Source organism: Gymnodraco acuticeps, unplaced genomic scaffold (assembly GCF_902827175.1).
Source record: "Gymnodraco acuticeps unplaced genomic scaffold, fGymAcu1.1, whole genome shotgun sequence".
Lineage (NCBI taxonomy): Eukaryota > Metazoa > Chordata > Actinopteri > Perciformes > Bathydraconidae > Gymnodraco > Gymnodraco acuticeps.
Genome location: NW_022989750.1, coordinates 1,433,418 through 1,460,354, shown reverse-complemented (window position 1 = coordinate 1,460,354; position 26,937 = coordinate 1,433,418). Strand labels below are relative to the sequence as shown.

The 26,937-nt window shown below is 39.4% G+C and overlaps 1 protein-coding gene across 1 annotated transcript; it reads right to left on the bottom strand.

The window, feature by feature from the left end:
• Positions 1-6,946: 6,946 nt before the first annotated feature.
• Positions 6,947-25,530, bottom strand: myo1f (myosin IF). Its single transcript, XM_034209725.1, has 29 exons — positions 25,514-25,530; positions 25,211-25,367; positions 21,949-22,077; positions 20,965-21,054; positions 20,780-20,874; positions 20,586-20,673; positions 20,387-20,476; positions 19,567-19,698; positions 19,305-19,439; positions 17,875-18,007; positions 16,915-17,099; positions 16,684-16,764; positions 16,450-16,536; positions 16,169-16,255; positions 15,496-15,663; positions 14,824-14,909; positions 14,656-14,737; positions 14,459-14,565; positions 14,263-14,361; positions 13,526-13,670; positions 12,457-12,571; positions 12,199-12,368; positions 11,884-12,029; positions 10,999-11,145; positions 10,769-10,917; positions 10,551-10,616; positions 9,852-10,059; positions 8,245-8,405; positions 6,947-7,873 (listed from the first exon to the last, which is right to left on the bottom strand). The coding sequence occupies exons 2-29, from the start codon at positions 25,211-25,213 to the stop codon at positions 7,797-7,799; spliced, it is 3,261 nt and encodes a 1,086-aa protein (XP_034065616.1). The 5' UTR covers positions 25,214-25,367; positions 25,514-25,530; the 3' UTR covers positions 6,947-7,796.
• Between the last annotated feature and the right edge of the window lie 1,407 nt (positions 25,531-26,937).

The following is a 26,937-nucleotide window of genomic DNA, read 5'->3' as shown; positions in this document are numbered from 1 at the left end:
AAATGTTATATTAATTCACCATTTACCGTTTTGATAACATATCAAATGTTCCAATATAAAATCAATTACTCAATATAATTGACTCTTCCCTCCCTTTTCTTACATATGTCACATATGAAATAATAACTTAGGAGTCTATTTAAGCATGGTGTAATCTATTACTCGAGAAGACTCAGTATCACCTGTGTGCAGCTTATAAAATCTATTGTGAGAAATATATATTATGCAGGAAATGTATACCTTTGTTGAAAAACAAAGCATATCTGATTTGGGAGGAAAAGCTTCATCCCCCTTAACATCTGAGTCACTACTGATGGCATAGCATGAATAATATTGGATGTCTGAGGGTGTCATTACTGAGAAACGTCAAACAAATTCAAAACCTTACATTTGAAAACAGGTTTGCATTCCTCCACTTAAGGTGACGTTATCATTGGAAACAATAAAAGATAATTGTTTTGATGTAGAATCTATCAATTGAATCGTCAGAGCAGAACAGAATGGTCGTATTGTAGCCTGAGTTTCGTGCAGCCTCTAGTTTGTTTCAGGTGGACACATTGTCTATATAATGTGAATACATGTAGAACTAAGAGGCCCCTGACATTAGGCCTATTTTAAAAATAGTAGGGGCTTTTAACAGCTTGCCAACTTACAGGCATCCTCTGCATAGCAGTATGAATAGCCTTAAAAAAACAACCCACTCTGTGGTAACGAGAGTCATGTGTCTGACCCAAATGCCCCAAGTGAAGCCGTTAGTCCCATCTGACTGACCCAAGGGTTGGTGCTGGTGTGGCGGGGAGGCTTCCAGGTGTTCAAAGCAGATGTCAAGCTTTTAGTTCATGGCTCGGTGGGGGGAGCAGACCCACGTGAGACAGTATCAATGGCTGTAATGTTCAGTTTGAGGAGCTGGTGTCCATTCTCGGACCAGACCATTAATGTCATTTCATGTAGAGCAGCCATAGCATCTCTGTGACTGCACTCAGCCGGACTGTAGCAGGGTAGAACTGGGTGACTCTTAGTGAAGCCGTCCAAGGCCATAGACAAAATGGAACCACGTACTAACAAAAGGGACACAAGGTCATCAATGTCTCTCTTTACCTTCGGCCTAATTGCACAACAAATTAGTGGAAAAAAATGTGGAGCACTAATCCATCATGTGAAATGTTGCGTTAATCTAAATAATTACTTATGGGTTGAAATCAAATTAACATTAACATTAGAACTAAAGTCAGTCAAAATTGGACTTGCACGGATCAGAATCTAAGCAATACACCATTTTCCCAGCTCTGTAATGAAAAGGATAACAAGATTAGGTACATTACAGGAGTGTTAAAACACCCAAACATGCACACTTATCTTATTCTAGTAGAGATTAGAGGACAAGGCCTAATGTTGTGAACAAAATGATCAAGTCAAAGTTATTTTATTTATTCTATTTGATGTACCACATTTAATTTAATAATTAATCTTGAATTACTAATAACTTTAAAAAAGGCAACAATTTACAATTTGGATAAGGTGAATACTTATCCAAAGTGTGTGTGTGTGTGTGTGTGTGTGTGTGTGTGTGTGTGTGTGTGTGTGTGTGTGTGTGTGTGTGTGTGTGTGTGTGTGTGTGTGTGTGTGTGTGTGTGTGTGTGTGTGTGTGTGTGTGTGTGTGTGTGTGTGTGTGTGTGTGTGTGTGTGTGTGTGTGTGTGTGTGTGTTGTGTGTGTGCTTGTCTGCCCAAGGTTTAAAACATTTGGGACAGCACAGCAGTGAGAATGTCATGAGAACCAATATGTTGTTTACACTAAACTCGAAGGAAGCTAGACTGGAACATTTGAAATAAATCAAAACACTTGCACATTAATTAAATACATTTGACATTTAGCTCGAGCTGGGTTCAATACTTTTCTTTATGGTATTTAAAATTGGGCTCGAGTAGAACCCCTGGATTTGGCTTGCAACACAAAGTGATACTGATCTCTGTAGGACTTGGAAGTGTCATGATTCAAAGTGTGGGCCTGTGAAAGAGAGGCCCTTGGAAAACAACATCTATTTTTTAACTGTAATTACTTATTTTAAAGAGATTGCAACATTATACTTTTTAAAGAATTGCTCAATTAATTTAACACATTTATTATGCACACAATAAAAAACTTCAACACATATATTGATCCTGGCTTAACCAGCGACCTTTACTCTGTTGTTCATAAACTCGGTTTCAGAAAACTTGTCAGTAGTTTAACAACTATTTTAATTTTAGCAATGTCTATGAAGACCAATTGGTTGATACGAGAAATAATTTGAAGCAGTTTAATAAAGAATGTTAAACTATTTTTAAAACTGTAATTGAACTTCAACTTATATTAATTATCTGATTCCAGTGGCCAGTTGGAACAGATAATCAACAAAGCTTCCATTTTGCAGCAACAGCGCAAAAGTTTTCAACAACAATTAATGAAACAAATAATACAACATTGACCTACAAAAACAGATTTTGCAACCCTGATCTCCTCAGGCAGGTCTCTGAGGGTCTCGGGGCGCAGGACGGGGCATAGGGTTTATACAAGATCACAAACATATCTTAACATACCAGCAATACCATTTAAGAATGGATTCTTAAAGCAATAATCTTCTTTTCTTCTTACACCTAGCGCACACCCTGAACAGTGGGCTTCTTGTTTACATTTTCCCCTGCACACTCAGATGCAGGACATAAAAACACTCTTTTGCTATTTATTTTCATTTTGCAGCACATTTATACTACCAGAATTTTGCTTTACATCTTTATATTATTTATTTTTCTCAAGTCATTTACTTTTGGTGAGATAACTAAAGTTTAGTTCATTTTACCCTGTCTATGGACTGATTCATTATTAGTTGTTACAAAACATACACAAGACGGCGGGACAAACCAATATAGACCCCACATACAAACAATCAGACAAACAAAACATGAACTCGTAATAAACACCAGCGTGACAGCAAAGCTCATCCAGCTCAATTTAGTCCGAATTAAGACGTTTCAGAGGGGGTGGAGAATTGTAGATGGGACGCCTTGACTCACGCACCCACCCTTGTATACAAGTCATAGATCGGTGCCTGAAAGCCGTCCAAGAGCGATAACTAGCTTATCCTCATGCAACACCACTACTCTTTTCTAGTGGCGCTGTGCCCCCCCCCGATCGGAGCCCACAGACTTTTCCCTCTTCCCTTTCTCTCCAAACGACAGCCCAGTTGACTGTAGTCCGACACGACCGGCCTATACACTTGCTATCGAGTTCATTTACAATGATGAAACACAGTTTGCTCTATGCTTGCTTGCCACTACCCACCTGTGATCAATTAGCCTATAATTTCATGTATGCACCCCTGACCGCCACCTGCTCCTCAATGTGTAGGGAACTGTGGCACATCGGGTGATGCACGCACCTCGCGCTGGCCCGTCTTACCATGAGAAAGCGGTCCTAAACAACGAGTGCTTTTTAGACCGTCCCGTTTGTAATAGAGACGGCGGTGTTGTGAGTTAAAGCTATAGACAAAAGCTGTGACTTTCTCCCTCTCAGTTGCACAGCTCCAGCCCCACAAACACGGGGAGGTTTTTTACACACACACACACACACACACACACACCCGCGGCTTGCAGCTGGAGCCGTGTTTTTATAGAGAGGCGATGGCAGTAATATCTCTGGCTGCTTATTTTCAACTGCTGTGTTTGGCCGCTAAAACCCTCAGAATTCGGTGATTTGTCCAATACAAATCTTTTACATTGCTTTCACACAGAAGCTCCACTTCACTGATGCCTTTCTTTAAGGTCTCTCTAAACACGAGCTGTGTATGCTTGTATGGCACTTCCGTCCCGAGCAGCTACACTGATGAAATCAGCCAGGACAAAGTCCCCAGACACTGATCCCCTGGGTTTATTATCCCCAAATGTTCATTAACCAAAAACGAAACACAGCCGCTCGGTTTCACAGGTAATTTTTTAGGATACCGTCAATCACAGATTCTGGTAAGGCAATGTCCAAATGTAGATTTGAAAATCACACTTACCAGCTCTGAAGATTTGTTGGTATCCTGCCGACAACGCCAATTTGTAAGGGAAACTTCTGTGTAGCAATGCAGTGGGAGTCACCGACTCAGGAAGGAGACACGGTGGAGCAGGAGCTTTGATGTCAAACACTGATGGTTTATTTGGAGTTTCGGCCGGAGAGTTCACATCACAAATCACAGCAGTCGCGGTCTGACTGCACGGGTGGGTTGCCACGTCAATTCTCAAGAACTCTACCTCAGACCCATGTATTTAGCTAGTTCTGAGAGCATCATCAACATGCTGCATAACAAGATAAAATCAAAACACCTCTATCAGCTGACGCCAACAGGCAGGAACAGGGAGACAGAACACTGAGAGCACAGCAGCCAAGGTTACGAGGTGCGTGTGCTCAGTCAGGACAGTTTGAACTGATAAACTGGGTCAAAGTTATGGGCCTTGGAAAATATTTCCACAACATGTATTTATTGTCAAAGCATTACATATTCATTGCTTTCGGGATGTTAAGAGCATTCCATGGAATATAACAAAAAGTGTTTCTGAAATAAATTACATACCCCACCTTTAAGTTGACGAAACACTCGAGTCAAATGTAATTAAAGTCAGATCCACTCGTGTCTTAGACGGGGCAGTGATATCATAAACCTGTTAATGTATGCATTCAAACACTTTTTCTTTTACCAGCTGTATTCACCTTGCAGGTGCAACTATGTGGCTTTTATCCTGGATAAAGTGTTTAAGTCATGGATGTTTAAAGTTTAACGTTTTCATATTTGTCTAATTATAGTTTAAGTAACCAATGTGACGGCTTTAAATCCCTGGCGGCGCCCCTGTCCAGGGTATGTTGAACTGAATTCGTAGTACAGGCCTTAGGCGTTACAGGTGGATTTAGGTTTCCTCTGTAAAGAAGGTTCAACCGGTCCATCTGCTTTGCTTCCTCTGTGGGCAAAACCAGCTATGCAAATTCCAAAATAAAAGCATGAACGTAATGAGTGGGCGGAAGAGAAGGTGTGTGCGTGTGTGTGTCACATTCACTTAATAGCTGTATAATCATCATCATTTGGGTAGAACTATTTATTACTTTTATAATGAACAAAAATACATTACTGATTATATATGTTTTGGATAGCTTAACAAATCATAATATTTTACATATTTTACCAATTGGTTTATACATAAATAATCAGAATCTTAAAAGTAGCTCTGGCAGTATAAAGTAGTAAAAATTGAAATACTCACGATACAAGTACCTTCTTCACTTCTGTCTTATTGTACTTATTATGCCAAATTGGTCCATTTCAGAATAACACATATTATATGTTTTGATTTTAAATATTGATGCATTAAATTGTTATCAAAACTGGTAAATTTGCAGCTAGTTTTAATCACTTAATATACTGCAGGTTAGTTTGTGAATTTACCCAAGGTGTAACTAAAGTCTCATTTAAGTTGATTATAAAGTCTTATTTAATTGTTGATTATATTTCACATTATTAATCCAAATCGGCAACTAAGGGTATTAAATAATTGCAGTGTATTAAAAGTATAAAATTCACCTCTAAGGTGTAGTGGAGTAGAAGTACTAAGTAACATAACATGGACCTAAGATTTTCATTGACATAACTACACTCTAGCTATGTATGTATATGACATATAAAAGCCTTGAACCTTAAGTAAAGTACAAGTATCTCAAAATTGACTTGAGTAAATCTACTTAGTTACTTCCCACCTATGCTTCTGTCCTAGGCAAGAATCCTTCCTGGCATTCGGAAAACGAAGAGTGGAACAGGCTAGCAAGTGTGCAGGTGTGCGTCATATGAGAGGCCCACCTTACATTTTCCCCCACAGATTTGGGGAAATTGGTCCGTGCGCAAAGCATTGTGGGGATTTTAAGGACGCGAAGTCTACCCATGTGCAGCCTCGAAATTACCCCCAAACCAAGGACGCTGCCTCGGTGGAATTCCAAGTATGCTGAAGATTGGAACAGTCCTTCGGCGGCACTCGATGACGTAGTATCCTTGAAATAATGGCTTGGAAGCCAGTTTCCTCGTGATTGAGAAACGGCCTCTGTCTGTGCAGACAGCAGTTCTATTTCGTCCCTATACTGACCGCCAGAGGCGGTACTTTAGCACTGGATATATCCATCGCACGCATGCGCAGTTCGAGTACCAATAACAACAAAGTCACCTGTGACCCACGTGACACCGGCTACATAGGCCGGCGTCATCAGAATATCTGTTCCTTTTCATCTTCTCGCTGTGCGAGAGTACCGTGGCTATATTCTTGTAGCCTACAGCGTTCAGGTTTGAACGTTTGATCTGAGGAATTTCTCTGCATGCTAAACATGCAATTTGGCGGAGAGTAAACCTCACCTGACTGAGGTCTTCTGGAGCCTGCTTATCGGGAACAAGCTGAACTGGTTACTGATGGAATGTTTTGATTACCAGCTGTCTGTTAGTAGAAGGAGCATCTTAGGGGACAGAACCTCAGAGTTGGTTTGGGCACAGGTGTCTTTGTCAATACGGCCGAAGCTTCCAATACATTTTCATGTCTGACATCCATTCAAAGCTGTTCTTGTGTTTCCAGTTGTTTGCCCCAAGAATTTCGTCACATACATTACTTGAGTAAATACTGTATACTAAGTTACATACCACAACCCCCAGTTGCCTATGTCATAGTTCATGTGGGTGCATGTTTACAGGAGTACATCAGTACAGGTAAATGCACCTTTATGAGTTTGTTTGCTCTGTATTTTTTATTTCGAAAACTGCATTGTTCGTTTTTATCTCTTATTAAAAATAATGTAAAAAAATATTAGTTGCTGTAACTACTTTGAAATTAATACAGGACTTTTACCATTTGGAGATTAAAGCAAAACATGTATGTAAAAAAACAAAAAAAATCAGAGTGATTCAGAGGGTTAAAACTCTTTATTTTCCATACAAAAACAGATATTGATTGGCTGTGAGAGAATTACATTATTTTACAAAATCAACCACAAATTTAAAAAAGCAAAAATAATAAAGCAGAAATAAACACCTTTTTTAAAATGTAAAGTTAATTAGACATTACTTTCTCTTTTGTTATTTAGACATATGTTATAACTTACTGATGATAACACAAAAACCAGTGCAAAATTCCTTGAGGTACAAAATATGAAAATATATTTCTTGTTTTTTATTTAGCTGAAAAAATATGGGAGTAAATACTAACAGTGATATATGTATTTATTTTAAAAGTTGAGATCAAATGTATTGTGGCTTTCAAGGTATTTCATTGATCTGAAGCGGTTAAATGTTTAACACAACAATCAAATTATATTTTGGAATATCTACTTTTACTTGATTTCACGCTGCTTTCTTAATCACAAATACTGAGCAGTATTGGATGTTGGAGAAGCTTCAGGAAAAATACAAAACACTGTAGACACCAAAAGGCGATGCATTATTTTCAGGTCATTTTTCTGTAACTTTAACTTCAGGGAAGTAAGAGCTCAGAGAAAGCTGTTGTGGGAGACCAGGTGAAATAAAAACTCTTGTCATTCAGAACAACAACGGATAAAACCTGAGCAGCTATTTGCAGTGGAACTGTTTTTTGATTATTCTGACCATAATGATGCCAAACAAGTTATATGTTGCTGGAATGTCAACGCGGTCCACCCTTGGACAGTTTATGGATGACGGCCTACCATGCAACCATGCAGTTTTTAAAGCAAACAGAACAAAATACACATATTTCTCCAAAGACAGATCAAGTTATTTTCAGATCTTTTCCACATAATTACCAGGGAAAAGGCCTTCCCTTCCTTGATGCCTGCCCGTCCACCACCCTGATGAATCTGCATAGAAAATGAGTGAGCGGAGAGAAATATCATGAATCACTGTGGGGCCTTTTAAATCTGTCAGCTTTATCATTATTTTAGCTTATTACACCTCGCAGATGCCAGATTTAGCTATTATTTCATTTCCATCTGCATCCCTGAGAAGGTTCTTAGAGACCATTATAATCAACATATGAATACCAGCGCATTAATCTAGTACAACTATAGAATTCAAATGTATAGCCATTTAAAATATGGACATGTCTGGCTGCTTGGTATCCATTCCCTTTCTACCACAGGAGTACAATTCAGATCAGCAAATAAGGAGCCTACAATTTCATTATTTTAATTTCTTCTTTGTCCATCCTGCTTTCTTTTTATCCACTTACCGGCTTTGACGAGGTCGAACTCGTCATTGACATCGAAGCTGATCTCGTCTGTGTCCTGGCCGATGTACTGGTAAATCGCCCGGCAGCGAGGCCCTTGGGGCCGTGGCTGTGGTTTAGGAGCAGGAGGAGGTCGCTGACTGATGCTCCTCTTCCTCTGTTTCCTGTGAGAGAAATGTGACAATTAGATGAAAAGACCTGACGACGAGAGGGACTTGTAAACTTTACTTGAGGTTAAATGACAGAGAGCTATTTCAGGTTTGTCTACTTATAAGTCAAAGTATCAAGTTCTGTTACAGACTCATAAAAAAACAGTCCCTCTCAATCGTCGCTTGTGACCCACAAGAAGTATGTAATGATGTCTGCATCTGCAAAAACATTTGTCTCTCCGTTGATTTCTCTTTTCTTTTTCCTAGAGGAAGCTACAGAGATGGTGGACACAGCATAAACAAATACAAATACAAATCAACTCGTTAACTCAAGCCAGCTTTGCCCTATCTAGTTAGGTGCACGTTCACATGAAAGGGGTGGTATTTGGAGCATTCGACCAATCGCAAACATGGACAAGCGTACTGACAGCGCAGCGCGTCATACTTCCTGAATGAAAAGTCAACAATAATTAGACAAATATGAAGACGTTAAACTTTAAACATCCATGACTTAAACACTTTATCCAGGATAAAAGCAACATAGTTGCACCTGCAAGGTGAATACAGCTGGTAAAAGAAAAAATGTTTGAATGCATACATTAACAGGTTTATGATATCACTGCCCCGTCTAAGACACGAGTGGATCTGACTTTAATTACATTTGACTCGAGTGTTTCGTCAACTTAATGTGTTATGTTATGTGACACTGTAAGTGTTGCACGGCCAGATACGGCTCAAGAAGCTGACTCAGATAAGGAAATATATGATACATTATGATGTGATATGAATGATAATGGGAAACATCGACGTCTGCACTCAGTGCCGCGGACTGTACGTAATGTTACTCCGGTTACTTATGTTGTGGCAGATATTTAAGTAAGCTTTCTTAACACTAATGTTATAATAGTCCGATTGCTCTGAAGATGGGAGGCGATATTCTATTAATGTTCACGTTCACACAGTCGGTGATTTTTGCCGGCAGTCTAAACTGTATTTCCTTTCTCCTGTAATATGACTTGATCGCTTTAAACTCCGCACACTGAGCTCTGATTTGTCAGCAGGAAGTGCTTTCACTGAGTTGATCACTTATCATGGAACCTAACCTGCTCCGGACCAGGCTAGCCGTTCAGCATAAGTTACCATGGAGATCTAGCCCGCTAAGAAGTGAACCAGCGTCATAGGACCGGAAACCCCAAGTTTTCCCTGAAGTTAGCTCGCTAAGCGAAAATCCGGCTTCGTAGTACAGGCCTCAGGACTTCAGCTCTCTATAAACAGGTTTATCTCCCTCAGGTTTATCTCCCTCAATATAATATACTAGTTTGGCCTTAGTGAGTGGTATGCCTCACCCTGACGTGCCTTGACTCATAAAGTTCGCGTGCACTGATTATTTGTGACTAATCAGCTCCACCCACACATGCTGTGATCATCCCCCCTTCCCCTTTTATTTAATGTCTTTCTCACCCTGACATGCCCTGATCAGGCACATTGAGGAAGTCCATGTTCCCCTGGTTGTTCTGGTTGTGGACTGGGACTCGAGGGGCCCTCTGGGAGCCCAGTTTGGGTGGGGCTGTGCTGGGTGGGCGGCCATGTTTGTTCGGGGTAGAATACGTGATTTCTGATGGTTGGCTCTGAGGGGCTCTGGAAAACTTGGCTGCTCCATTCTGGTGCCCTGAGGAGAGAGGAAGTGGAATAAAGATAAAACCCAAACAACCTGCAGACATCAATATATACATTACTGCTGATTTTTAAACTATTAACTTAAAAATCCAGTTTTTTTAAATGTGTTTGTGGTCAGTGGTGGGAAAAATGTTATAATATTTTACTTAATGATTTTTTTATGTTTATACAAAAGTGCCTGTGTGTGAAGCACTTTTGTCGCTACTGGTTGAAGTAAAGTGGATTCTATTACTTTACATACTGTTGGGTAATTTATCTACAATAAGTAATATTTTACAAGATCTTTGACATCAGTTTTGTATGTTAAACCTAATATTGAAGCAAGTTGTAACTGTAGCTGTGATAAGTGTAGTGGTGTAAAATGTTAGAATTTTTCAATATGAAGTTTAGAACCATAAAATGCTTGGTTTAATTACCGAGTAGGTTTACACATACGAGGAATTTGCTTTGAACAATGACAGTCTGGTAGAGTTGAGACTTTACCTCTGTTCCCAACATTATTTCTCCCTCCACCACCCTGAGACTGCGGGGCACCCTTCCTCGTTGGCTCTAAAGAAAGATCATGCAACATTCGTGTTAACAATAATTGGTGTCAAGGAATTCATTTTGAAAACAAATTCGTAGAATACATTTCCTCAAACTTTTTGACTTGCTCGTTGTTATATCAAGGCTATGTATTTTCATAATTTATTAGGACTTACTGGAAGATTTTGGCAGACCGTCACCCACTGTGATGGTGAGGGTCTTCCCACCGGGTTTGATCTGAGCCAGGTTCCCTTGCCCGCTCAGAAACACCACCATCCTGGAGCCTCCTCCACCCCAGCCCTCCTTCTTCACTCTGAACTCCAACCTGAGTGGGAACAAAGTGTGTCAGTGGTTTGTGTTTTCTATGTGAATGTGTGGCTGCCTGAGTGTGTGTGTGTTGGTCCACCTGTCGGTGAAGGAGATCGTCAGTTTTCTCTTGTTGATGTCCTCGTAGCGTTTGGACAGCAGACTGAGGAACTCTGTCTTAAAGTTGGACTCCAGCAGACTGTCGTACTGGGCCTCATGTAGGATGAAGAAATCATCCTGTCTCGTACTGAAGAGGAAAAACAAAACATTAAGAGCTTCTCAGCACACACAAAAATACAACTAGCACTTTAAATGTCCGTTCATGGCAAACTGAACAAGTTCAAATAATGATACTGACATTTCAGTAAGTTTAATGATTACAAGGGTCCGTTTAAGAGATTAGGCAGTGGAATACATATTCAGATCTTAGGTTAAAATACCAATACCACAGAGCGAAAATATACTCCATATAAGTAAAAGTCCTGCCTTTAAAATCTTACTTTACCACTGAAATATACTGTAAAGTGGCATAAACTAAGGATTGGAACAATTATTTTGAGTCTGTACTAAAGTACAAGTAGTAAAACCACAATGTATTTATCTTATATTGGATTTGTGTATGTATTTGATCCTTAAACACTTACTTAAGCAGAAACAATGTGAACAGTCTAATGGGGAAATGTATTTTTGTTTGAACTGCAAGTACCTCAACATTTGAATACACTCTTTATTCTGTTTGTGAAACTGGCCCTGGCCCTGAAATGTCACGCTCTCAGCAGAGATCAAAAAGAAGCCCGTCTTCTGAGAGTTTACAGTTCAATATGTTCGTCTGTTATATTTACTCATGCTGCAAACTGTGAGTTCTCATATGTGGTTATTGACCGACACAACAGCATTTTAGTTCTTGAATTTTCCACCACAGTTTCCACCACAAGTCAGCATCGCCAGGTGTAGTTAAAGTATTAGTTTTGAACTGGACACCCACCTGAGAGAGACGCCACTGATGTTCCCAAACTCCAGCTTTCGTTTCAGCACCTCCTTTATCTGCCCCTTCTCGGGTCCTTTCTTCACTTTCTCTAGACCAATCAGATAGATCCCCTTGGGGGTCAAGATCAAGTCTCTCTTGATAGACTGGGTGGTGAGAAAAAAGGAAGTGAGAACTGTGAGCAATGTCAGGAAGGAGAAGTCCCCAAAGAGAACCCTTACCTAAATCTTTAAAAGGGGAAGATGTTTGCACATTTCTAACATCAGTAGTTTTCTTGTTGATCAAGTTTAACACATAAGCGTCATAGAGCTTCACCTTGAATCTGCGATCAAACTTGTTGACGGAGTCGGCGAAGTCAACGCGCTCCCTCTTGGCGAGGAACTGCCGCAGCTCAGGCCTCTGCTCCAGGCCGAGGTAGTCTCCCACAAAGTTTCTGTTGATGCTGTTCCTCCTTCGCTCCTTCGAGTTGTACAGGATGTCTGAGGCTGTGTCGCAAGAAAGGGAAGAACATTAAGAATCACAGCTCCATCTGTTTGGTGGAAACATAGTAATGGTGTTTCATTTGTCCCTTACCCTCCTCTCTCATCTGCTCATACTTCTTCCTGGCGATGCATCTCCTCCAGGATTTTTGAATGATCCTGGCAAAAGTGTCGAACTTCCTCTCCCTCATCTCCTCTAGAAGGAAAAGCTGTGGAGCATACAGCAAGAGGAAGGAGGTTAAATGTATCATGCATTTTAGGATGTGTCATAATCTATCTGGATTAAAGCAATGTTGTGTCTATCAATTAGAACGATCCATTTGTAAAATGAGCGTCTCCTTTATGTTTACATGTACTTCGGTACGTTTTTATTTTAAATACTTTGTGCATGCCTTTTTATCTAATAGTGTGTTATTTTGATTTTAAGTCTCTATTTATACTGCTGTAACAATGCAAATGTCCCCTTTGTGGGACGGGACGGATAAAGGAGTTGATTCTGATTCTGCTCACAGAAATATATCAGCCGGTCCTTTGAAGAGCTTTATTTCAACACATGCAGATCAATACGTGGATGAGAACGTTTTACGATTATTTACTTATACCTGAAAAGGCTATGTTTTGGCAGCAGAAACAAAACACATACACAGCACCACCTTATAAAATGAGATGGAAAACTAGTTTGCAATCTGTTTATTTACACCTCCATATTTCTAGATTAACTTAATTCATATTTGTATTTATGTCATTGCGATGAATGTTAGTCCATTATCCACTTTATTTAGCTCTGTATTTGGTCTTTAACATAGATATATATGACTCTTAAGCTGCTAAACCCTAAATTATGTCAACCAGATAGTTTACAATTGTGTCTGTCTGCTCACCCTAACCCAAACAACACAATGAGAGCAGTGCAAATGAACCACAACAGTGAAAAGATGAGGACCTGAAAGCTTAACAATAACCTTTAAGCGCCTAGTGAAAAACTCAGAACAGAACAGTCGATTTGTAAAGTAAGTAAAGTCTCAAATAAATGTATTGGAGCATGAAGTACAATCATTTCCCATGAATTAAGATGTGCATCTAAGTACAGGACGAGAGTAGATGTACTGATCAATACAAAAGCAAAACCCAACCCAGACTAAAATGTATAAACCATTTGTTACCGATTCAGGGTTCTTCACAAAGACCTTGTTGCGGCCCATCTGGTATTGGTCAGTATCCATGTTGACGGAGCGGAGGAGGTGAAGGACCCCCTGCTGCTCCGGACCCCTCCAACATGGCCACGTCTCCGCTGTCAGAATGGCATACCTGCACACGAAAAAAAACACACACACACAATGCTTTATGAACACAAATACTGAAGGGGAGGTGGGGAAGTGTTTATTGATATTGCTGCTGCTGGAAAGTCATTCAGAACTCAAAGTTCAAATGTGTCAAGCTAGTTTGTGTGATTTTTGTTATAAAGTTACATTCTTACAATATAAATGTTATAGTTTCTGAGAATATAAAATGCAGCTTACCTAAGCAAGTCATATTGTTTTTATGTAACAGGCAGCATTTACATTTGTTGTATAACTTATACGTATGTGCAAGTTCATCATGGATAAATGTTACATTTTGAATTAGGTTTGCCTTTGTGTATTTCCATAATAGCATCAGTTTATTTCCAATATGTAGAAACTTTAAACTCATATACACACTTTACTCATGTCATGCTGTCATGTCACATATTTGCCATACCACCTTTATTAGCTCACAGCGGACTGCAAAGACCCTGTAATTGGCAACCCTATAACACCAACCAACATTTATTTTTGAGAGACTTTGTGTTTGTGTTGTGTTCTTCTTTCAGTAGAAACATGCAGAAACAGTCATACCTATTTAAAGGGATTAAACTCACCTCATCAGAAACTTATTGAAGGGTCTGCGGTACGCAAATCCAGCCCTTCTTACACGAATGTTTTCCCGCAGTCCGAGATATTCAACCTGATGCCTCCCCCTGAAAAACAAAAGTAATGCCACCATTCATAGAACTGAAGAAAAAGTGTTTACCCTTAGTTTAAGGGGTTAATGTTTGTCACAGTGAGGGTGCTGACCTGCTCTCCTCCCAGTCTTTGGGTCTTTTTGTTTCATTGGGTTTGATGCAGCGGATATAGTGTGGAGTACATTTCATCAGCGTGCTCACCAGATCATTGGCTTGTTTCTGTCGAAAGCAACAGAAATGCAATGTTACACCCAAAACATTTTAACTTTAAGTTCATTCTTAGGTTAAACTCTCAGCTTAAACTCTCACCTTGATCTTGGAGCTGGCTGTGGTCGGCCTGCTTTTCTTATCTGTGTTGAGTTTTTCAGGGAACAAGCTACAGATGAAGTGACTGCAAAGAGAAATTCAATTTCTTTATTTTAATGCATTTACTAAACAAACCAAGAGTGGAAGCACCAGAAAGTGTGAGAGACTTACTATTCACTGCTTTGCATGAGCTCGATGAGGTCGGGGAACAGCACATCCCGGTTCCTCTCACAGAAGCCTTTGATATCGTACGACACCTGAGAGGACGCAATGTTAGAACTGCAGGGTAGACTTTATAAAGCAGGCAACCATTATTATTTAGTAGAGAACATCCTTAGGTTATTTCCTATACAGCTTTGAATCCAGATGTGCTTTCAGTTTAATTGGGTCATACAACACATGACCAACACATCTGCCAGCAACTACACAAGCAATAGTGCCGTTTCAAATATAAAAAATACACTATCTTGTCTATTCAGGTTTAATGATGCATTCAGAAGTGCAAGTTATATGTTTGTGAATAGTGCCCATCTTTCATGCTTTGCTTTGGAATTTCATGTACAATGTATGTGCAAATAATTGCTTTAAAAATATAATTTGAATGGCTTTAACGGATATAAAATGACTTAAGTTCAACATGAGGGTTTGGAAAAGTTGGAACAAGTATCTGCATGTGATTTAAGCACAGCAGACTGATTGATGATTGTATCTGTTTGTTGTTATCCTTGCATATGTATTTATTACTATTTCCATACTGATATGGACCTATGTGTCTGAAATTAACTTAAATTAGTAAGTAGTAAAATATGTAGTATTTATGCTCCAGGAGAGTCAGGCTCCTACCTTGCCAGCGTAGTGATGTACGACGAAACCAGAGTTCCAGCTGTTGAAATGTTCGTGCGTTCCCACGGCGGCCTGCAGTTTCTGCAGCAGCGTGCCGTCTGCACCCTCTCCTTTGGCGTGCATGGTGGCGCACACGTCATCCAGAACGCTCATTATGCCTGGAGGGTTCTGCAAGGAGGGAATGGTGTGAATTAATCTACCACTTGCAACTGATATTACACATTTGGAAGTGTCTTGTAAAAATAAAGGAAAAATAAATATCCTTAATGCAAACATAGAGTTTAAAGTGTCATAATTTGATGTTAAGTAAATAATAAAAGAAGAAGACAATGTCCCATTTAAAATATGGGTAAAACCATGAAAGACATGCAAAATACATTTGCAAGTCTATAAGTACCAAAAGCAGTTGAATAAAAATACAGATTAAACATAGTATATTACACAAGATGATTGTATATTATGTTTCGGACCTTGTGGTTGCCGCTTTTCTTTATGAGTCATAGACGCCATTTTTATTTTCAGGCAAAGCACTTGAGTGCAGAATAAATGCATGTTTTCTTGTTTGAACCACCTCAAACTCATCAGTGTAAAGCCTGTATACCGTATATTTGCTTATTAGTAAATGTATTACTTATTAGTATTATTTGTTATGGGGATACAGTTAAGAGCTTACCAATTTATTTTCAATCAGGTCGCACACAATCTTGTTGTTGAAGTACTCGATGGGAGTCCATTTGATGCCCTCCTGAACGTACTCTTCCTGAGAGAAAATAAGACATAAGAAAGAGAAAAGTTTAAATGAAATATTTTCAAGAGATTATATTTAAATAATTTACTACCATATTCAGACTAAATTAAACCCAACCCTGATACATAGTGCATATGTCAAGAGACAAGAAGGCAAATTAAGAGATGTGCCAGAGGTTAGGAATGCAACAAAAGCAGTTCAGCTACCTGCTCAGCCTTCAGAGTCAGTTCAATAAAGATCTGCTGCAGTTTCTCGTTGACAAAGTTGATACAGAACTGCTCAAAGCCGTTTTTCTGCGAGGAGGGAAAAACACGTCAATGTGAGATTATCACCACAGTAAAACAAATCCTGCTGTGCTGCACCATCTTTTAAACTAACATATGTTCTTTTCAGTGGCTGTCTTTCAATATTATGAAACTGTTAGCTGTAAGAGGACAAACCTGGAATATCTCAAAGCCATAAATGTCAAGTACTCCGGTGCTGAATTCTTCACATGGTTTTTGAATGGCTTTATTTACGGACTGGAGAAAACAGACAGGGTAAAACCAGAAGGGAAATATTAAATTAAAATGCATTTACAGTATCTCAACTTGCATTGGTATCTCTGTAAAAAGAGGATTGTTTTCTCCTGTCATTTCATCTGTTGATACTGAGATAAAAGGTTTAAATACCTCCACCAGGTAGTCAAAGAGGCGTGCGTAGAGGGCTTTGGCGAGGGCGTCTCGGGTGTAGGTGGCCTGCTCCTGGTTCAGAGTCACTTTGATGGACTCTCCCTTCCCATCCCACTTGCGGCTGATCAGCTTGTCCTGCAGACGGTTGGGGTCGATGCCAAGCAGATAGGCGGGGAATGCAAGCACTGAAGCAAAGAATAGCCAAAGATTTTAATAAACAAAGCTTATCAATTATGCCTACATGGCTTATAATAAAGATGCAGATGTGGCAGCTTTGAGATTGAGGGACTGCATTGTCTGTATATGGCTTTTCTTGTGTATTAAACACATCGGTAAAGATGCAATATTGAAGTCAGATATTTTTGTATTTAGTTGAAAGGGCGAATCAGTAGAGAACTGCAGTTAAAAATGTGAATGTATTGTTCTTTTCTTTCTTGGTGTGTTTTGTTTCAGTTCAATTTTCAATAAAAAATGTTTTAGATATATAACTTCCTTTTTTTTCTTTCTAAAAAAGTCTAGCATTTAAGCAGAATACTGAAAGCATTGCAAAACTGAATACCATTTATTATGTTTATTTAATTAATTAATTTCGTAAGTAATATCGTTATCACAATATTCAATACAAAAATAGGTAATTATGTGCAGCCTTGTATCTTTCCGCAGTAAATGTAAAACCTAACTGAATTAAATCCGCAGTAGATTTAATTGCACGATGCTAGCAGATGTGAACACCAATTATCTATTGTGCAGGGAATCCCCAGGCAGCAAATAAAGGAGAAGATAAACAAGGCCGTACTGATGTTCACCAACTCTATTAATTAGCAGGGTGTTCGCCATGGGACTGATTTTTCATTGTGAGCTCTAATTTGCTCATATCCCTCGGGGAGAACATGGGACATCTTATATGCCGGGTGGGAATGTTTGTGCAGCTGCATGGATGAGTGAATGCATGTGACTCACAGTCTGTGCTCTCCACCTGCCCATAGTTGCCTGCCTCTATAAAGGTGATGTTTCCCAGGTGGAGGATGCCTGCGACGATCTGCAGAACCTGAGCCTGGATGTCTCCTGGTATCCCAATCACCTGCATGGCCTCCTGGAAACCAGAGACACCAAAACATACAGTGAAGGCAGCAGTTTGTCGCAATTTACAAACAAGTAATAAGCGTCTTTGAACATTAGGAAAAGCGCTAGAAAAATCCAATGTATTAATATTATTATTATAAGTATGGATGAGATTAAGATGAAATATTTGACTGTCAAAACTATATTAAAGGTCTCAGATAAATAAAAAATATAAAAAAATGTCTATGAAGTGTTTTGGTCAAAAAACCAAACAGATCACCCATTCTAGCCATGCCTCATATCCCTCTATTTCACTTTCTGTTACAAAAGTGCTGATTCTGGGTACAAACCCGTATAAACAGGTCTCTCTTGAGAATGAGACCCTGTGTCTCAATGAGATTTTCACCTGTTTAAATAAAATAAATACAAATTCTCTCTTGCCGGTTATACCACAAGATGAGTTCCTTTTTATTTCCTGCTTCTTCACACACACATGCTCTCTCCAGTACAGGTTAGCTCTGAGTGTTAGCGATGCTAATGTAAACACCGACCATATTAAGTCCAAAACAGTTGGGCATTGTTTCTGATAGCAACGTTTCTGATAGTGCTGTGGGTCCGCCGCCGATTTGACGTCATATCGGCCGCAAATCTGGATCACCTCCGTTGTACACCCGTTTTTAGAGATTTGGGTACGGAGGAGAGAGGGTTTTATTTTCTGACGCTGCGTGAGTTCCCTGATACACCGGGGACACATATTTATGTATAAAAGACATACAAAAGTGCATTTTGCATAATAGGTCCCCTTTAAAGTCTGTTTCATTTGATGATTAAAAACATATTTTGCTTTTTTTGATTGGGGAATTTTATGCCTTCATAGACTACAGGGTAAATCACAAAGTCTTATGCTTTAATTGCAATGGCCAACTGAAGCTTTGTTTGGGAACTTGATATACTCAATACTAAAATGAGGGCCATAAAGTGGCTCTGAGCTATTAATTAATCAAAATCAGGCAATTTGATCTTAATAATTTTAGTTTCTAAATGATTCGTTGTTTATTAAGGCCATTATCATACTTTTTTTTGCATCTGGTCCCTTAGGATAATGCATGCAAATCCGCGTCACAAGGGGAACATCAAAAGGGGGGATATTCCCCTCCAAACGCCACAGATTGCTTCTTTTGAATACATATTTATATACCAAAAGATGTAAACAATGTAGTTATAAATTAGAAAGAACCATAAGAGAAAAGTAAACCATTTTTTTATCTTGTGACCCCTCAGAGGGTCCCGACCACTGCTGTGTTTCTACAGTATATAAATATACGTACCATAGTCTCTTGGAAGTCTTTGCTGTCATTGGTCCCGTCCACCTTGTAGGTCCCAGACTGGTTGAGATAGTAGTAATAGTCTGGCGTCATGATGCCCAGGGCCTCTTTCTGCTGAGTGTTTGCACCCTCTATCATCTACAGGACAACAGTGCAGGAAGAAGAGCAGGTAAATGTGAAGGTATCATGCACTAACATTTGGGGAATACGAGTTTCAAAAGAAGGAGGTTTCTTTAGTCATTTTAAAGTGGCTGTGACTCCTGACCTGATAGTAAATGTGGAAGTTTCTCTCGTTTTCATTCTGGTTCACCACCCTCGACTTCTCCAGCAGGAAGTTTGAGATTTTGCCGCCGTCTGGCTCTCCTCCTCTGCTGAACTGAATCTCAAAGTATTTCCCCTGGTGGATGCAAAAAACGAAGGCAACAAACTGGCTGTCAGTAGAGAAATCCAATCAAATTAACAGGGGCAAAGGTTAAGCAACTCATTGTGTACCCATCCTGACACAAAACTTTATTGTAGACAAAAATACAAGCAAATAAACTTAGCATAGATATAATTAAGATGTCCTAAACGACTGTTGTCAGAATGGGACAGTTCTCAACAAATGCAGCATTTATTTTCAGATATAAACTGTGACTTCCATCATTACTACATCCGCATAAACACATCGAACTGCATTGACCTGAACACCGCTGCTTCAACTGTGACAGGAAACGTTACAAATTGATGTGCACACTGATGTGGTTTATAGGTGTGAAATGTATGCATCAGGACCACTGCTGAGACCCTGTGTATTTTTGTAAGCACCAAACCTCAGCGGCTGTTAGCTGAAACTAAATTCATTTTTGCTTTGACAAATTGGCTACTGAATATTTGTCATATATAAATCTCATTACAGGATTATAAGTTCCTTCAGGGCGTTTCTAGAGAATGGGACATAAGGACGGACAAACAAAACACATTATTCCACTGGCCAAGACTGTCGGTGATGTGTGGGGTAAATATACAATACTTCTATAAATAAATTGCCTACAAGAGCTATAGGTAATGTCCACAGTAGGTGTTCCACTAAAGGTCATACTTACAAAACGACTGGAGTTGTTGTTGCGGACGGTCTTGGCGTTACCGAAGGCTTCCAGCAGAGGATTTGACTGTAGGATGATGTCTTTTACATGCTGAAACAGACATACAAACAGTGACTCAGTGTGAGACACGACAGAAATACCTCTACTTCGCGCTGATGGATATTTAAAGAGGTCTAGAGTCATTGCTTTCTGTCTCTACCTGCACTTTTGATCCTCCTCCAGATACTTTGGAAATGTAACCCATGATGTATTTGGCTGCCACCGTCTTTCCTGCACCACTCTCACCGCTAACACAAAATAAGAAAATAAGCCACACAACAAATCAACTACATATTACTCAAACTACCAACACTGAGACAGCCAATAAAAACCCTAAGAGGCAAAGCTGCTCACCTAATGATGACACACTGATTCTCTGCATCGATCATCATGTTTCTGTACATGTAGTCAGACAAGGCGTAGATGTGTGGGGGGTTTTCATATTGGGCCTACAGACACACACAGACAGAAAGATAATAGATTAACAAAAACAACCCGTATTAACAGGATATTGGTGATGAAATGCCTCTTTTACTCACAGCTCCTTGGTAGAGTTCGACCTCTCGGTCAGTGAAATACGGCATCTGTTTGAACGGGTTGATTGATATCAGCACAGGGCCGATGTACGTCTGAGCAGCGAAGTTCAAGAACTTGTATACAGTATATTTACCAACAAAACCAGTGGACTAAAGAGCTTTTCAGATAAATTAAAATACAATTTAATGATAAGCACAAACAGCTATCGGCTGCAACATATGAGCTACAACAGAAGAGTTACATGTTGACTTAAAATGTAAATGGCCGATAGGTAGTTAATGATTGATGATTCAATAATAGTCATTCTAAAAACATTAGTAATCCATTGTAATCATGACTTAATGCTGCATAGAATTAATATCGGAGGTGATGCCAGCTGCTCTTGCTTGTGGAGTTGATGTGAATTTGGTTTCCTGACTCTAAATATGGGTTTGAAATTCAGCTGTGCTTTAAGAAGACGGAAGTGAGCTGTTGAGTCATTTGGTGAATGCAAAAGGGGAAGAGTTTCATTTTATTTATGCCCTTATATGTTTATGTATTTATATGTATACATACATGTAGTTAGTTTCTACAGTAGTGTGCATTTTTGTTTTGTGTCAGCATATTCCAGTGGAGATGGATGTTTTTCACCATATTAGGATTTGTTTTTCCGGTGATTTTGAGAGATAAAAAATGATCCTAGGCATGGGGCCTGGATCTGATTTATATTATTGACACATAATGGCTTAACGTCACATCAGTACTTCTCGCTTACTGTATGTCACCAAGAGTTTGTTTGTTTGTTTTTTAAACTCTGACGCCAGCTCAGGCTGTAGCTGCTGATAATAATCTTCCTAATTTCCCTGTATTAAAACATTTTAAATTCAAAATCAATATTTGTGACAGCTATAACTATTATAAGTTAGCTATTATAAGACGGACCAGAATTAAAAACAAAATGGAACAATATGACAAAACTAAAATGTAAACGTGAGCTTGCAGGATACAAATATGTAGTCGTCCATGTATCTTTTCTTGAGGTTGTCCACGATGGCGTCCTCAGTGATTTTGGATAGCAGCACCATGTCGTCCACGCCGCTTTGCTTCACATTTTGACTCTGCCAGTGGTACTTCGCCTGAAACACACCAGAGAAAGAGATACACACGTTCATCATGTTGTTGAGGTGCCACTTTCATTGTGAATTCATTCTTATTTTTTAGCTTTCTATTGTTTGTAAAAAGCTTGGCTTGGGATTGGAGACAATGGTTTTTATAGAAAGTGAAAAGGCTGGGGTGAATCCACTATTTTTCGGGGCTTGACCTACTTGAGACATTATATGCTTTATAATCTATGTCTTACTTAAAGTTGGAGTAACTTTAAATAACAAGAAAAAAGGGAACCAAGGAAAAAATAAAAAGGTAAAAAAACAAAACAAAAAGGAAATGAAAATGAAATAAATAACAAATTAGAACAAACAAAACAGAAACAAGCTAAATCAAATAAAGAAATACAGAGAGAATACATTAAAATACAGAAAGGAACTTACAAGCAAACAACACATGAACAACAAAAAACAAACAAACAAATAAGGAACAAACAAAAAGAAAGAAAGAAAGGTAGACAAACAGACAGAAACAGAGCGGGCACTTTAACGTCTGTAATAAAGAAGGTTAATGATTACGTGTTTGTGGCTTTTAAAAACGTAACAAACTGTGGTTGCCATTACAGGAAGCTGGTGCTTGTTGCCAAGCAACAGGTTACAGATGAGGTGAGCTAACTAAGATGGACATTTTTAAAGAAGCACCGCCAAACTTTGTGATGTGTCTGACTATATGTTAACATGTATTAATACCTGATCACAAGGACAGGCTAGGATTAATAATGGTTGTGTTGTTATGATCAGGCTTCCCCAGACATGTTTCCTGTTGACTTGTTGTGTTTAGGTTTTCCCTAAAGATGTTGGGCTGTTTGATGTGTGAAGTCTGTTTAGTCTCTGGCATGATGGTTGGGCTGTGGTCTCGGCTTCAACCTACATTACTGATCACAGGGAAACTAATACAGGTACCCTTCAAATGTTGCACCTCAGCCTGGCAGTCACGTGACATTACAAAGGACAGAGCTGCCAATCATAACTAATTGCTTCTCTTTAGTGTTTATTCAGACACAGCAATAGGATTAAAATGACTATATAACCCCACTAAATACGTTTTTGTTCACTTCCTTTTCCTTCATTTCTTATAACTAACAGAAAATTAAAGAACAGTTTACAGTATGAACCCACACATCTGCCTATAAAAATACTTTAACTTCTGAAATTATCATACAAAAGAAGAAATCCTAAATATGAAATGTTGGTACAAAGTTGTGCAAACATGGAGGTTTTAAGATACTAAATATGTCAGAGAAAGCTTTAGCTTACTAAAGAGGGTTTTTTATTTCTATAATTTAAACATCCTCGAGGGAAATTCAGACGGAAGTCATGAGTGTTCATCTAAATACAACCAAAAGCAGAAATGCTATCAATCAGTGTATATGGGAAAAACTCAAGATATACTCATGTGTCAACGTCTCACATAGCCAGTGTGAATTGTGGATAATTACCAGCCACTACATCAACGCTTGTATTGTTTCACTTTGCAAGTCTGTGTGTTTGTCATCATGGCAAAATGTGCGCCTCAAGACACCGACAGTAGGAACTAACACAGAAGAGGTTTTTAGTTGTTAGTCAGGTGTTTATTTTTCTGTCTGTGTACAGTTGTTGTCCCCACCACCACTACCATACAAGATGCATACACCAAATTGAACAGGTGTGTAGCTGGCGGGCGGAAGATGTATCGTTTTTCTGACATTTGCGAAGAACCACTGACGTCACTGTGACAAGTTTCCATTGAGAAACCTTTTTCTGCTTTTTAGATATTGGACCGTTTCTAGAGAGCTGTGGAGTTGAGAGGCAACATTCTTATGCATTGAGAACCACAGACAAAACGTCAGTCAACTTTGTCTTTTTGTGGTGAATGGCAGAAGATACACCAGCCCTGATCTCAAAAACCTCGCCGCAACAAACAGGAACTTTCTGCATAGTCATACAAAATTGCCGTACGAGCTGACCCTTTAACACCTGTCATACTTCCTGGCAGCAGATGTAATTACATGTGGCTTCCTCAGCTCTATGCACCTGCATTTAATTATGACTCTTATTTTGAAAGGATAATAATTTAAAACATGAAGGTGGTAAAGGTTGGAGAGAAAACACAGGAAGTTAAACTCATCTCTACATTTTCACTTTTGAAACTACTCATTGAGATTAATTTAAGAGATTTTAAAGACAGTTGGCAGCATGTCATGACCTTAGCAATAGAGCTGTGTGAGTTATGATGTCTGAGGTCCGCTCTGTGTGTCAGAAGGAAGTGTTGTGACAGAAACTGCAGGCATCTCCTGTAGTCCACTTCCTCCTCTCACACCTCATCTCTGCCTCTTGTGAAACTCGACAAACTTTGTACATGCTACTGGTTCTCTTCCTGCAACGGCCTGCTGCTCACAGGAGGGGCTGCCAAAGCTGTTTGCAACACCCTGTGAGCTAAATCTACTAAACCGAGATTACAGTACAGCTCGATAACTCCACTGTATATTGTAATTTTTCTCTCAAAACTTTAACACAAACACCTACATGTTCTGTGGACTTCCTCTCTGTATAGCTCCTAATGAAATGAGTCAAAATCAACATTATTTTAAATCTTAAATTTGATTTAGTATCTTTTAGATGTGTGTCTTGCTTTATATGCACCTACTGTGGAAAGGAAATTGGTTCTTGATAACAAATGATAAGCTATTTCTCTATCTATTTGAGCTGCCTTTTGTTTTAAAGGAAAGGGGAAAAGAGGAAACTCACTCTGCTGCTGATGTTTCTCTGAAGAGATTACCTTTTAAGACACACTATCATATCCTTTATCATATCACAACTGAACTTAGAGCGTGAAATACCCTCTTATGTCTTGTCAGATATAAAGTGATGTATGAAATGCAGGTAACTGTGAGCTGTTGTCATTTTAATAGCCAGAAAACAGACTTAAAAAATCGTCTTCGCCTTTTGAAATGATATATGTATGTTATCTTAACTGGTTCTGGTTATTGTAGCGTACACACATAATACAGCTCCCTATAGGTGTGTGTGTGTGTGTGTGTGTGTGTGTGTGTGTGTGTGTGTGTGTGTGTGTGTGTGTGTGTGTGTGTGTGTGACAAAGTAAATGAATGAAGGTGTGGTACCGTACCATTGTTCCAGCGGGCCTCCTCTCCTCCTCAGGTGTCCAACGTTGAGAGTTTGTGCGTCTGTGGTTATAATCCACAGGTTGAGCTCCTCAGACTGCAGCCTCCACAGGCAGGCAGACGGTCCGAGCCAACAGCAGCCTGCGACCTGCAAAACATCCACTGCAAGAATCAAACAGTTACTTCCTCATACTCCCACAGATGCAGTGTGTGAAACAAGAACTGCACACTCACACACACTGAAGCAGCTACTTCTGTATTTCTATTTTATTTTGTATAAAGTCATTTGAGCAACATAAAACAACGACCTCACTGTGTCTGTTTCAGCAGGTCTGAAGGTAAAACAATTAGTAGCTCTAATTCGTCTGGCCAGCAGCAGCCGATGGTGGATGGTATCAACAAACCTAAAGTGATAATTATCTGTTGCCAAATGATGGTGTTTCAGTTGTGAGCTGCCGGCTCCACCCAGGCTGTGGTTTCTTCATGTTGTGATTGTGTCTTCAGACACAGGCTGCTGCTTCCAACGCCCATCATAAAGCAGCTTCACCCAGAGGTGGAAAGTGCACCGTGCTGACAGGAGTGTGTGTGTTTTAAACGTGTGTGTGTGTGTGTGTGTGTGTGTGTGTGTGTGTGTGTGTGTGTGTGTGTGTGTGTGAGGTGGTGTCAACTATGTGGTTTTCACATTTTTGTATGTCTTTTTGCCTGAGAATGTTTTTGTGTGGGAGTGCAACTCCTTCAATTCAATTCAATTCAAAACCTTTATTTATCCAGGTAAAATCCCATTGAGATCAATGGTCTCTTTTTCAAGGGAGACCTGCAGCAGTAGGTTCCACAAGAAGACATAAACAACAGAACAACAAAAGGACATCATACAGCAAAATGTACAGGGATTACAATTTACTTCTGTAGATCGATGTGGATCTGGTCTTACTCAGGGAGGGGAGAGAGAGACTCTTGAATGGCAGACCATATTTGGAAAAATACGCATTTTAAGAACTGTTTCTTCATTATAATAAACTGTACATTATTAATAGTTAGATGTTTTTTTTATTTAGAGTTATAAATGAAAACCATATATATCAATGAATAGCTATTTCTAACTCCCACTACTGTACACACACACACACACACACACACACACACACACACACACACACACACACACACACACACACACACACACACACACACACACACACACACACACACACACACACACACACACACACACACACACACACACACACACACACACACACACACACACACACACACACACACACACTCATACACACACACACACACACACACACACACACACACACACACACACACACACACACACACACACACGATTCAATTGTAGGCTTTTTGCATCTGTCCGAGGTTGTTCGTTTTTATATCTTGTAGTTTTTTTTGCGTCTTTGGTCCTCAAGTATCTTTTGTTTACATTTTTTGTCTTTTCGATATTGTTTTCATACTCAATGAGGATAGAAGACAGCATACATCTAAAACACTTTACAGGGACACACGTGTTCACATGCAGTATATGTTACACACACAAAATCAACTCACCCCTTTATTTTTCATCCGATGGACGAGGATGTCTCAGTGTCATCAGACAAAAGGAAGAAGTTCTTGCTTCATCTTTTCCATGAAGTCTGTCAGATCCAGAAATAGATCACTGATGATCTCAACCTCTGTCTGGATGCTGTAATGTGCCATTTAAGTA

Coding starts and splice junctions, on each gene's coding strand:
- myo1f (XM_034209725.1), bottom strand. Junction 19,699..20,386: donor ACAACAACTCCAGTCGTTTT/GTAAGTATGACC, acceptor TGCATCCACCAG/GGGAAATACTTTGAGATTCA. Junction 14,362..14,458: donor AAAGACTGGGAGGAGAGCAG/GTCAGCACCCTC, acceptor TTTGTTTTTCAG/GGGGAGGCATCAGGTTGAAT.